The following is a 14,058-nucleotide window of genomic DNA, read 5'->3' as shown; positions in this document are numbered from 1 at the left end:
TTATTAATTTATTTTTTTTCTTTTCCAATAACTACTGTAATCTCTTCTTTTTGTATTTTCTTGTTATCTTCTGTTACTTCTTTCAAATGAATGCCATATTCTTTGGGAGCTCGAATTTCAGGCCAATGACCCCTGTGGGCTTGTTCCATATGAATAGAGCTCAACTTCTGAGCAATAATAATAATACAGTAATAATCTAAATATCTGAAGATGTATATTAAAAAGGCAAACATGTTTTAATTTAATACTGACTTATGCCCTTTTCGATTCAAGATTTTTGTATTATGTTATCCGCTGTTTTTCATACATTACTCTACTGAAGTGCTCAACTTTTACAGAATTTCCAAGCTGCTCTTCATTCTTTTCTAAGTCCTGAGGAGAAGAGAGACTTAGTCGAGCAGTTGAAGGAAGCCTATGGCATCATAGATTACTCACTACCTGTAGCTTCTCCTTCCTCAAGACGTACGTCCACGCCCTTGAAGCCAAGTGTCACCTTTGGGACGTGGGCTGAACGTACTTAGGTAAAGAATGTAAGGGAGTATTATTCCATAGTTTAGTGTGGTAGTACAATAATGTATTTTTTCTAGGATTTGACCAGTTGTCTTGATGTATTAAATTTTTGATGAGACTGTTGTGTATCAGTACACGAACTTTTCCATCCGTAAATTTTGTTATAGAAGCAATAGGGACGTGTTTTGTTTCTAATATACCTCACATTCTGATGATTACTGTAGATGGTAATATATGATATCAGAAACAGTATTTGATTGATTATTGGTAATAAATGGTTTATGATGCTGCCCATGTTACTGGGTGTTTTACTTTGTATCTTGATGATTTTTAGAGTTGTTGTGTGAAAAGGATAGTATTGTATGCAGGTTTGTAATAAAATTCTGTATTAATTCTCAGGCAAGTTGCATTTCACTTCCATTTTGCTTAAAACGGTTCATTGAAGAAAACATGATTTGGCCAGTACACAGTTTGTTTTGTTCACAGTACAATTTTTTTAACAAATGATTCCATGTGCATTGTTTGATGTTGTTTTTTCATTATATTTTCTACACGATTTCATTCTCTTGTGGTTTTTATTCCCATGAATATACTTTATTAAAGATAAGAAATGTGGGTAGTATTGTATGCAGGTTTGTAATAAAATTCTGTATTAATTCTCAGGCAAGTTGCATTTCACTTCCATTTTGCTTAAAACGGTTCATTGAAGAAAACATGATTTGGCCAGTACACAGTTTGTTTTGTTCACAGTACAATTTTTAACAAATGATTCCATGTGCATTGTTTGATGTTGTTTTTTCATTATATTTTCTACACGATTTCATTCTCTTGTGGTTTTTATTCCCATGAATATACTTTATTAAAGATAAGAAATGTGGGTCTCTTTTCATTGGTCCTTAGCTATATTGTTTAGTATCATATCTTAGGTAATTGTATTATGAACTTTTGATGTGCAGTGCAGTATTATTGGTGGATCAACCTCAACTGGATGATGTAGAACCAATAAGAAGGTTATAGGTATATCAGAGGTCTGGGAAATTGTGAATTTTGTGTTTGATAAAGTCTGAATTGAACAACACTGGGTTTGTTTATTATGACAGTTTAAAAAACCATTTAAGTCTCTCATGTGTTCATCTATGTAAATAACGTACTTCTCAGCTTTATGTTCCCAGTAATTAGCTCAAGTAATTATCATTAAAACTTACAATTACCAGCAAATTACAATTTCCTGCTCTGTGCAGTACTGTAATTTAGATTTTATTGTAAACCCAAAATGTTGGAACTAGTTACTTGTACTTTTGTGGTTCCCAGGAAGGCAAATGGAATGGAATATGGAATTTAGGCCAAGGGCCTAGCGCTGAGACCTACGAGGTCATTCAGCACTGAATGGGAAATTAAGAGTATAAAGGTTTGAAAGGTGTAACAGGAGGAAAACCTCGTAGTTGCACTATGAAACAATTGTTAGAAGAGGGTGGATAGCAAGATAGAAGCAAGAAGTACAGTAAAAATAATGAAAGGGGTTGCAGCTACGGGGGGGAAGGGACGCTGCAAAGAACCTTAAGTAATGCTTACAGTGCACCGTGTGAGGTGCACTGACTTCACTACCCACCCACGGCGTCCAGGAAGGCGAGGCTATTCCCTTAAATATATTTACATGAAGGCTTACAACACATAGTATTAAGTTTTCAAAAATTCTTAGGAAAATGGCTTAATGTACAGGTACTACGATAGACCATGGTAGGATACCCTCATTACGGTCTTGATGCTTGAATTCCCTAGTGAAATGTACAATCTTATTGTCCCTTCTAGCTAAACATTTCTTCCTGACCATTCACTGTAAAACGTAAATTATTAGGGATTGTTATTATGAATTTCAGATCATAAAAATCAATTTAAACTACTCATATGGTATAAATATCATATATGTTGAAAAACAGATAAAATTATAGTACTGCATATCCATATCCAGATTTACACTGAAATCTCGCTCTCAAAAACGAAAGCATATAGTTAGGATGCTGGCCAAGTCTAGTAAATGCCTGGAATGTAATGGTGTAGGCCAAATTAAATTTGAACTGAGCCTCGAGTTATCTGTTGCCAGCTGCCTTAGCAAGCGAAGTAGATAACTAGGAAGGAACCAACTGGAGGGACTGTCAGGATTCCTCTGCAGTTCCAGTCAAAAGAAAGTAAGTTTGTAAAGCTGGAAAACCCAAAGTATTCTGAGTGTTGCTTCTCTCACAGTGGACAAATCTCTTGTTTTGCCGCTGCCTGATTGGGACTAATTAAGTTGGTAATGAAAAAGAGTAAATTGCAGTTTCTTCACATAACGGAGGGTTAAGTAAAAATGAAAGCAATTTTGATGCTAACTGAAATGAAACCACTTATTTTTACTCGTGTACAATGCTGCCTGGAATGGAGAAGTGTTAGCTGAAGTTAGTGTGAGTGCAAGGGGTCCTGGTCGTTTCGGCCGACATTTAAGCCGTAACACCCAAACTGGCAAACGGCCGAAATGGGTTTATATAATAATTTGTCCCCGAGGGGCTAGTACTAAACACGGCGTCCCAAGGATCTCCCGCCATGTCTAGCGGCGTAAACTTCACATGGCCTAAAGTTGTGACGGCCTAACAGGTTCACGGCCGAAAATAATACGGCCTAATCGTCCCGAACTCGGTGCAAGAACCCGTGAAGGTAAGTCCTCACTGAGTAGTGAATAGTGATTGACAGCTGATGAATAAACCCTTGGGGACGTTCCTCTACTCTGGTTGTTTGTGCTGAAAGTTGCAGCGTTCGTCATTTCTAAGGCTATTTGATGAGTGCTCTGTGGTGGTGAATTTTCAAGCACCATGTGCCTTCTAAATCTGCCCTCGCCACTGGATACAATTCTTCTCGCAAAGGAACTTCACTCTTCCTGTAGGCCTAAGCCACTGAGAATAATTTCCTAACGGGAAAAATTTAGTAAAGGCAGGTCCTCCCTTTATTTTTTCTGAAAAGACTACGATAAATTACCACTAGGTTAGGTTTTGTACCATGTATCCTTCATAACTGCTGCCAGATTGACCTTAAACCCAAGGCTAGAGCAAAATCTATGGCTCTGCTCAAAGATTTAGGATTAGGGACAATGCTTCAGCTCAAAATGGCATCTGATATATACAACTAAATGCTGTACAGATACTCCAGTCAATTTAACAAAAGTATAATCGAACAAAAAAGGCACCAGGAAGTAACCCTGACATAGGAAAAAAAATTATGCTGAGATTCGTTGCAAAATCCCGCTACCTTCGTTATTAAGACATATTTGTTATGCCTGATTAATGGATCACCTGTAGAGACACCTGTGGACAAGAACACTTGCTGTACTAATGGCGTCTAATCTCTGAGCTTTACTGTAGCACGTCCCATCCATATGATAAAACCACTTTTAGTTGGTCGGGACTCAAGATTAGGATCATTCATCAGTGTATCTCCTACCTCTGCTCAACGACAACGCTTTATAGAAAAGTTGATTGTGTACAGCGTTTTATTTCGATAAATTCTGCTGATAATTGTTCACTATGCATTTTCATTAGTGAAATTTTATTATTAAATTCACAAAGTAGATACTTGTTTAATTTGTAGCCTTTTCAACTATGTACATATCTTATGAATGCTTCTTGCATATTGGATAGGATTCATATCCAAGTTACAGTTCTATAGTATGTGTGTACTGTACATTGCATTTACTGTATAGTGTATTTGTGATAAGTAAATTTCTGATGCTGGAAGACTATGCAATAGGTGGTGTCCACTCTGATAGTATTACAGCTGATAAAGTACAACTTCAAAAGCAACATTAGCAATCTGAAATTTCAGCCTCTTAATTGAGAAACAATTATGGAATTAAATTACAGCTGAAATGCCATCTCATACCCTTAAGTCAAAATATAACATTTCTGGGCTTAATCATCCACACCCACCCCAGTTGGAATGTTGTACTGGAAATATGAAAAAAATGTAAAAATGCATTGAATTTACTTAGAGAAATCGAATACAGTATAGGATATTGGGAGGTGAACCATTGTGCAGCCTAATTGTCATCATTCTGTCATTCATTCAAAAAGTCAAGAATTTCCTGAGAACAATCTGAGAAATTCTGCCACTCTTGTTTATTGTGCTTTCATCTATACAAATCCACACTTGTCTCCAGCTTCCCTTTTCATAGTTCTCATCTAAGATAGTGCTGTTAAATCACATGGTGCACTGTAGGCACTTAATTCTTTGCAGCATCCCTTTGGCCCTCTAATGCTGCGAACCCTTTAATTCCTGTTACTGTACCTCCATTCATATTCTCTTTCTTCTGTCTTGCTGTCCATCCTCTCCTAACAATGGTTTCATAGTGCAACTTCGAGGTTTTCCTCCTGTTACACTTTTCAAACCTTTCTACTCTCCATTTCTTTTTCAGCACTGAATTACCTCATAGGTCCCTGTGCTTGGCCTTTGGCCAAAATTCAGTACAGTATCTATTCTATTTTGTGATATCATTCCTTACTATGTCCTGCAATCTGGCTCCTAGTATTCTTCCTGTAGATTTATTCTGTAAATGAGAAGGCTTGAGACAATAGTTTCACTGTCATACAGTAATTCATGTACTTATAGCCATATAGACAGTACTAGACTAATATTTCCAAATGTAAGTGTTTGATTTGCCATTTTAAGTCTTTCAAAAAATTCTAACTCGAGTGGTCCTTTCTATACTGGGTATCATCGTTGCTTAACCTTATTAATCCATTTTCCAAGTGTTATTTCATTCCTTTGCACATACTTTGTTCTCATTATTGTCTTCCTTAGAGTTAATTTGTCCCATCTGAAGATTAATGTTGCATTCTAAAAAGCCATGTAAATCTTGTGGAGTTTTGCTGATTGAGAGAGCATCGATTGCATATTATAAGTCTACTTCCTTCAGAATCTTTCCATCATTCAGTTATACCTTACACAACGTGGGCAGCTGCCCTAGACCAATATCTCACTGTAAACCCTTCTTTTCCATGTAAAAAAAAGGTGACTTCCTGTAGCATCCCCCTATATTTACTGCACATTCACTTGACATGACTCCATCAACATTAACTTTGCAGCTTACCACCCTTCATTCCTCTTGATGAAATTGTTTTTGGTAATAAGTTGGGTGTGTTTAGGTGAGGAATAATCGAAATAATTGCCCTATACTACTCATGATCAGATGGATTTTGTGACTAATGGCTGTGAAAATACCGTTATTTGCAGACAACAAATGAATTTTATGATATTGCCAACAGCATTTAAATGTAATATCAGTAACTTTTTTTTTGTAAACATTCTGGTAATTTCAACACTAACAAACAAAAGAAAAAGTAGACACGAAGGAATATTACCTGTTGTAAATAACCTATTCGTTATTTCACAGAGGTGAAATTGTCTTTTAAAAAAAATTGTAAATGACTACCCCAACCTTTGACATAGTGACGTAGCGCTTTCTGGGTGTCACCTCTATTTGGGAAGCCCCTACCCTAGGGGGGTTTTACGTCTAATGGAGCCGGTTCTGAAATTTGCCAGACCGATAGAAGATGTTTCTTGTATACCTCTATCATCGAGATATTTGTGACCAGGGCATTGTCCAAAATAGATTTCGTGTTGTCATTTCGGTTTATGATTTTACTGTATGATTAGATGTTATTTGGTGAGCGAGAGAGAGGGAGCAGTTGGTATGTCAACTGCTGAAAAGAGATTTTATTCCTGTATTCGGCTAAACTTGAGTCTAAACTCGGTGTTATTAATCCATTGCTAAAGACTGTGGATTTTCTAATGCATGTGTGGTGGATATCCACATGGAATTTGATTGTTAAGAAAAGGAGGCTATTGCCTATTGACATTGTATGACAACGATATTTACTGATTGCTTTATCGTTACCGTAATTGTAAACAATAATTTAAATCCGTTTAGACTTTAGACTATCTTAAAAAGTTCTTGCGGTTTGTCCTTATATATGCATGAACATGGTGTTTTTGCTTGTATAATTTCACTGTCAACTTTCCAGTACGTATGAAAAATCTTCACCAGTTAAATATGTTACAGAAACAAAACATTTCCTAGCCCACGCATGTGTGCGCGCATGTATGTATGTGCGTATATATGTGTGCAGTTATACACTTCGTCAATGTACAGCTTTATTCGTTAATCATATTTGTGCAAAATCCTTCAATCTCACGTTTACGCCAAATGTAGCTTGTCTTCTTTTTATATTATAGGCCTAGGTACCGTATAAGACAAGTAATTTGTCAGTATACCCTCCCCAACTCTCTCTCTCTCTCTCTCTCTCTCTCTCTCTCTCTCTCTCTCTCTCTCTCTCTCTCTCTCTCTCCCATTTGTTGCTTGACTGAGAGGTCCAAATCAGACCTTTCATACCCTGCAACACCTTCCCACACGTAGGACAAAAGCCATTGCTCGCCAAAACCATGCTTAACTAAACCAACGAACGAAGTGTTTAAATATTGTGGATAATTTGAACAGTAACGCCATTTTACTATAACTCAATCATTGCTTATTAAGGAGACTTCCTATAACCATAAACTGGCATTCAGATACTGGGCATTTAATCCCACACACAAGTGAGGAGGAACTGCACATCCTTATTTTCGTTCAAGTGAATTGAGGCCCAGGGAGGGGTGTTGGTGGGGATGGAGGAGGTGGGAGGATATTGGCTTGGACCCGGGCGTAAAAAGGCCGGAAATGGATTTCGGCTGCGATTATGCAGCTGTTTTGGATCGAGTCTCCAGTCATATCACAGCTTCTGGGCTTGGAGAGTGATGTCATGCCTTCGAGTTGGGCGCTCATGTTCAGCATCTTGGTTAATCTGTGGCCGCCGGCCCATGTTACTAAGCTTCTGTGAATGTGAAGGTTGATGTTCGTTCGACATAGGCCTAACTGAAAACAAACTTTTATAGCACTGTCTCGATTTGCGCCAAATTCGGTCGGTATCTTTAGGGAACAAATTCTTTCAAGACATTCTGTTCTTTGTTAGGCCTTCAATATATTTCTTTCAACCATGAAGTATTAAGGCTCCTCGATTCTCTTAATTTACAATGCTTTCTCACCTTGGTTGATACTCATCACAGCCATCTACTATCTAGGTCAACAGGGGCATGATTTAACTGGGGAACCTTAGACCTATCGTTGGGGAGACGATCGTCTTATCCACTGGACCACGAGTGTGTGTGATTATATAATTATATATCCTGATATCCTCATTCTGCGACACATGTAGCACCCAAGACACTAATCTTATTGCGAGATCAAGACATCTTATCTCCTGACGTCATGTCAGCCTATCTCACGAGCAGATAAGAGACATCTTATTCAGAGCTGATGAAGTCAGAGAGGTTGGCAATTTAACCCACTTGGAAGGGGTGACTGATTCGTTGGTTTTGTTTGCTCTTGCGTTGCACTTTGGTTGTCTCCTTGTGTGATACTCTTAATGTCCCTCTTTTTAATTTGAAATACATTATTATTATTATTATTATTATTATTATTATTATTATTATTATTATGTAGGACCAGACAAACTTAAAATTAGTATTCATTTTAGGTAGATAGAAAAATCACACACATATATGTATATATATACAGTATATATATAAATATATATATTATATACATACATATATATATGTATGTATGTAATAATATATATATATATATATATATATATATATATAATATATATATATATATATATATATATATATATGCTGCCCATATTAAACCTTGTAATTATTTTCTTGATATCGGGAGCTGACTGAATTTGCATATAAGACGGGCTTTGAATACAGAGATACTGTAATCCATCTATCTTTTAGTTTCTTAATTTTGTATCTTGTCTTTGTAAGACGCTGAATGACCCCACGACTAATCATTAAGTTTTTCACTTGAAATCTTTTGCATTATTCATTTTTTATACTTTGTAAGATTCTCATCTGTTTTCATCTACGTAATCACTCTGTCGTCTCATGTACATTCACTCTATTGACGTGGATAATTGGCAACCCCTTAGACAACCCCCCTGGGCAAACCTCCGTGGGCAACACCATGGGAACCCCATGGACTTGCCCGCTTGATGTCCCCGGGCCTGGAAAATTGGCCCGCTCCTTATTAGGGACGGGAAGCCTGTTTGTTCCTTCTCCATAGCCGTTGACTCGCTAGTTCGGGGAATTACTTGCCGGCCTTAGTAGGAAAAGTGAATAGCATCGGATTCCTTACGTAAGAGAAGGAGTTACCGCTATCTAACAGCAGTAGTCATTTGCATTGTAAGGTACATACCTACCTTTCATACATACATACATATATATATTACATATATATATATATATATATGTATATGTGTGCCTAATATATATAATATATATATATATATCTCTATATAACGCGCATGTTTGTAGTATTAAACGTGCATGCGCGTGCGCAGACTCTTGATATTCTGCGGCATCCACAGTCTTAATGTTAGAAGTGGGAAAGGTTTTAAAATTTTAATTTATTATTGCTGATGCTAAATTGCAATGTGAAATGTTCTGGCGTATGACAATAAACATATTCAAGGGAGGAAACAACGTTGAAATGAATAAGGAATTTTGTGTTGTATAGCAAAGAGAAATAAGTCGAAGAACAAGTATTTAGTCTGATGCCATGTCCGGAATACGGAACAGAAAGTGTGTCAAGTAAATGTTCTCATTCCAAGATTTTGTGAATGAGGCGAGGAAAATAATTTGCTAACTGAAGACTTTAGTGAGAGTGACTTTGGAAAGTAATTTTATTCTCAAGGCAGAGAACGATTGACCAGTGACAGACTATGGGGCAGTGACTAATCACAGAACAGAAGAGTGACTGAGACAGAAGTATGCTTCTATTAGAGAAGAGAGAGGAAGGGCAACATCTGTCTAGACAGTTTTAACATCTGCAAAGTACTTCAGCTGACCATAAGAAGAAAAGAATTCTCTCCTTAGGGGATGGTCTCTTCTCTCTCTCTTTCCTTCGTTACTTCTTTCAAATGAACACCTTAGTATTCTTTGGAAGCTCGAATTTCAAGGCAGTGGCCCCTTTATGGGCTTGTTACATATGAATGGGGTTCATCTTCTGAATAATAATAATAATAATAATAATAATAATAACAACCATGCAGTTTATGGAGCAGTTAGTAATTCTAGAACGTAATGTAAGTAACTAGAAGAAAGTAATTTTTGTGAAAGAGTAAAAAGTAGAGTTAGCAGTTAATAAGTCCAGAACATAACGAAAGTAACTAAAAGAAGGTACTTTTGTGAAAGTTAATAAAAACTATGGTTATCGGTGTGAGAGTTGATGGGACAAAGTTTAGCACAGAGCGAGAGAAGGAACAGAAAGTTAAAGAGAAAGACTAAGGGTTTAGTTTCTAAATAATAGCTGAGGGATAGTTGACTTTAGAGGCCATGAGCAGAAAGCCTGACCTTTACTCGAAAGAGAGAAAGTTTTCAAATAGCATCTTAGTAAGTGTATAAGTGTTATTATTATTATTATTATTATTATTATTATTATTATTATTATTATTATTATTATTATTATTATTATTATTATTATTAATATTATTGTTATTATTATTATTATTATTATTATTAATTATTATTATTATTATTATTATTATTATTATTATTAATATTATTGTTATTATTATTATTATTATTATTATTATTATTATTATTATTATTATTATTATTATTATTATTATTATTATTATTCAGTAGATGAAACCTACTCATGTGGAACGAGCCCACCAAAGGGGCCATTGACTTGAAATTCAAGCTTCCAAGGAATATGGTGTTAGGAAGAATTAAGAGGAAGTAAAGTGAAATACAGAAGGAAGAGAATCCACTTATCAAAATTGTCATTATAGAGGAAAATTGTCACTATAGAGAAGAGGACAAGTTTACTGAAAGCAGTTTGTCATCTGAGGACATATTGCAAATGACCCGGATAAAAAATTGTCCTCATAGGAGAAAGGAATAATTTGGTTTGAGAATAATGTAGATGGTTATTAATCAGAGTAGGGACAATGACTTAGGAAAATCTGATGGAATAAAAACACTTCCCCGATGAAACAGGTAAGGGTTGTATAATTGCTATTAAGATTGAGATCACAGGCTAATGCAGGACCGTAGATGAGATAATGAGGATAATGAAAAGTTAATTGGTGGGAAAAGGTTAGGACTTGATATGAATGGCTTAGGAAGATATATATTAGAGTTATCAAATAGGACAAGTAATATTCGTGCCTTGAAAACAAGGAACATTGACAGAATATTAAGAATTACAGGCGAATATCACGGTCTGCTATATCGTAACTTACTGCAGGCATTACTTAAGGTTCTTTGCAGCGTGCCTTCCTTAGGCCCCTAGCTGCAACCCCTTTCGTTCCTTTTACTGTACCTCCTTTCATATTCTCTTTCTTCATCTTACTCTCCACCCTCTCCTAACAATTGATTCATAGTGCAACTGCTTTGAGGTTTTCCTCCTGTTACACCTTTCAGACCTTTTACTGTCAATTTCCATTTGAGCGCCGAATGACCTCATAGGTCCCAGTGCTTGGCCTTTGGCCTAAATTCTGTATTCAGTTCAGTTTATATCGTCACTTGTGTCGTGATCACAAGATGCTGATATTAAACGACGCAGATCAATTACCAAATGCTTTTATTTATTTATTTGCTTATTTCTTTATTCACTTGACAGAAGGAAAGCGAATATTAGAGTTAAACGAAGCATTTTACAAATGACATCCATGAATATGGAAGCAAGTAATATATTAAGCGTATATTCGAGAGGTCGGTGGTGCAGACATAGTGACTAAAAGGTATTGCGTCATTTTTAGTTGTACACTAAAGAGAGTAAGTACTGTATATCCCCTTAAGGTATGACATCTTTTAAAAACATGCCAAAACAGATGAATGATATTCACGGAAATAAACGACACTTTCGTCTCGTTAAGGGAGATTCGTGTTCTGTACGCGAATAGAACTTCTGTGTGTTGAATTCGTTGAGAAATAATTGATACTTAGAAAGCGTTTATATTTGTTATATAAACTTTTGCCAAACAAGGTCATAGGGACAATTTGCTAAACGTTATTCACATTTATTTGCAGAAAGCCCAGTGTTGCAGAGGCCTTTGACTTGCAGTGCAGCTGGCTGCGGATTGCGTGAGCCGCAGGCAGATCCATTCTCCCCCCTCCCCCTTTCCGCCCCGCAAACAACTCTCGCCTCCTCCCCACCTTCCCATGTCACGGGGCCATTTTGAGATAAGCTATAATCTCCAGAGGTTATTTCGCCTCTGGCAACCAAATCAGTTCGGTTTTGACTGGCGGCATCTTAGCAGATGCCCCTTGAGTTTATCAACATTGAGATTTGAAGTTAATTTCCTTTTTCTAACATTCGGTTGTCGTATATATATACATATACACATATATATAAATGTATGCATTTTGTATTTTTGCAAATCGGGAATCAATGAGAATGTCGCGCAATTGGAACTTTTAAGTTCAAGCGAAGATGCATTGCATTACTACTACCCTATTATTCTCCTTGTATTTGAATAATTTAGTTATTTTTACATTTATTTATTTATTTACTTATTTGTTTGTTAATTTATCTGTTTTTCTAATAAGTATCTCTTCTTTCCGTTTCCCATTACCTTTTGTTAGTTCTTTCGAATGAACACCACATTCTTTGGAAGCTTGAATTTCAAGTCGATGGCCCTTTGGTGGGCGTTTTCCATATGAATGAGGTTTATTTTTTGAATAATAATAATAATAATAATAATAATAATAATAATAGCGATAATAATAATAATAATAATAATAATAATAATAATAATAATAATAATAATAATAATAAAAATAATAATAATTCTATATTGATAAGAAATGTGAGTTTGTAATTTTAAATTATTTTGCTAGCATTTTTTTTTCGCAATGCAGTTGTTTGTTATGTATTTGGTTGACTGATGTTTATAAGGTAATTATGTAATTATTCCAGGCTATTGTATTTTTTCCTATTAATTGAACTTCTGCCACTAATAACATCATAGTTTCTCTTTGGCGTTTAATTGTAATTAATTTATTATATTGTCACCGTTTGATTGTGTTACTGAAATTTCCGCTTTTATATACTGTAAATTTTTCATGCGAAAAATTGTACTTAAAGCAAAATGAGTCATTAACAGACGTTAATTAATGACACGGTAGCCACGTCCAAATATGTTTTCATAATTTACATTCCATGAAATTAATAACAAACACAATACAAATGGACAAAGTCACATACTTCACACGATCTCCAGCCATGAGTTTATCGGAAAAGCCTCATCTCTCTCTCTCTCTCTCTCTCTCTCTCTCTCTCTCTCTCACGCACGGCGTTTAGATTAGGGGTATCGATTTGAAAACATCGTGCGAATGCCAACATTCCCATGGTCTTCAGGAGAGAGAGTATGTATGTATGTATGTATGTATGCATGCAGAAGCATTTCCATGGTCTTATGTATGTATGTATGTATAAGCATTCCTCTCTTGAAGACCATGGGAATGTTTCTACATACATACATACATACATAAATATACAATCCCTCCTCAAGAGAGCATGCATGTATGTATGTAGGTATGTATGTATGTTTGCATGTAGGAGCATTCCCATGGTCTTCAAGAGAGATTATGTGGCTCTATGTGTATGTATATGTGTATCTAATGTAGAGACATTCCCAAGGTCTTTTGGAGAGATTAGGTGTATATGTATGTATGTATATATGTATACGTAGAAACATTTATTCGGTCTCCAAGAGAAATTATGTATGTATGTATGTATGAGTGTATGTAAACATTGATTTGGGTTAAAGGCTAAACAGAAAACAGTCTGTCTGTACAGTTCTTCTGGATAAGCGTCTTTGTAAATAGTTCTTGTATCATGCATTAAACACGTATACATAAATGAAGCACTTCCTAAGGTCATCGATTTCTTCAGTAGTTATATTAACTTTATATTGATTATATGCAAAGGTACTAGGTCGAATATTAATAGTTTAAATTTGAAACCTATTATTATTTGAATGGTAGACTTCAATAATTGATTGTAACGGTTTGAAATTTCACTCCTTTCATTATTTAAAATGGTACCAGAGTTATCATCATCTTTTTCTTCTTCTTCTTTTCCATCATTTTTATGATATTTGTAATTATTGTCATCATCATTATTGCGCAGACACGCAAGCCTTGTCACCAGACTCTCTATCATTTTGCCAGGCCTGTGACATCTATTACTAATTAGCTACGTTGTTAATCACTAATATCCATAGCAGTGATCTTCTCGATGATCTGTAAACTAGGAGAATGTTTGCAAGTGACGTCCATCTCACTGTGAAGAAGGTGGATCAAGGCGCAGTAGAGACAAAGCCACCAGACACGATTCAGTAATGTGGCTCTTACATATTGATCCCGTCTTGTTTCTCGTAGTGAGAATGACACCTCAGGTCTTAT

The 14,058-nt window shown here is 35.8% G+C and overlaps 1 protein-coding gene across 2 annotated transcripts in view; it reads left to right on the top strand.

The window, feature by feature from the left end:
• The window catches only part of LOC136827029 (adenosine deaminase-like), an 87,477-nt gene that overhangs the window by 33,863 nt on the left and 39,556 nt on the right, over window positions 1-14,058 (top strand). The window contains exon 10 of one of the 2 annotated variants that reach the window (XM_067084723.1): window positions 339-1,387. The exons of the other annotated variant lie outside the window; for it this stretch is intronic. Coding sequence (XP_066940824.1) covers window positions 339-521 — 183 coding nt within the window. The 3' untranslated portion in view covers window positions 522-1,387. Of the gene's footprint in view, window positions 1-338; window positions 1,388-14,058 lie in introns of those variants that run through there. 2 annotated transcript variants of the gene reach the window in all.

This window comes from Macrobrachium rosenbergii, chromosome 41 (genome assembly GCF_040412425.1).
Source record: "Macrobrachium rosenbergii isolate ZJJX-2024 chromosome 41, ASM4041242v1, whole genome shotgun sequence".
Lineage (NCBI taxonomy): Eukaryota > Metazoa > Arthropoda > Malacostraca > Decapoda > Palaemonidae > Macrobrachium > Macrobrachium rosenbergii.
This window is presented reverse-complemented; position numbering and strand designations above follow the sequence as displayed.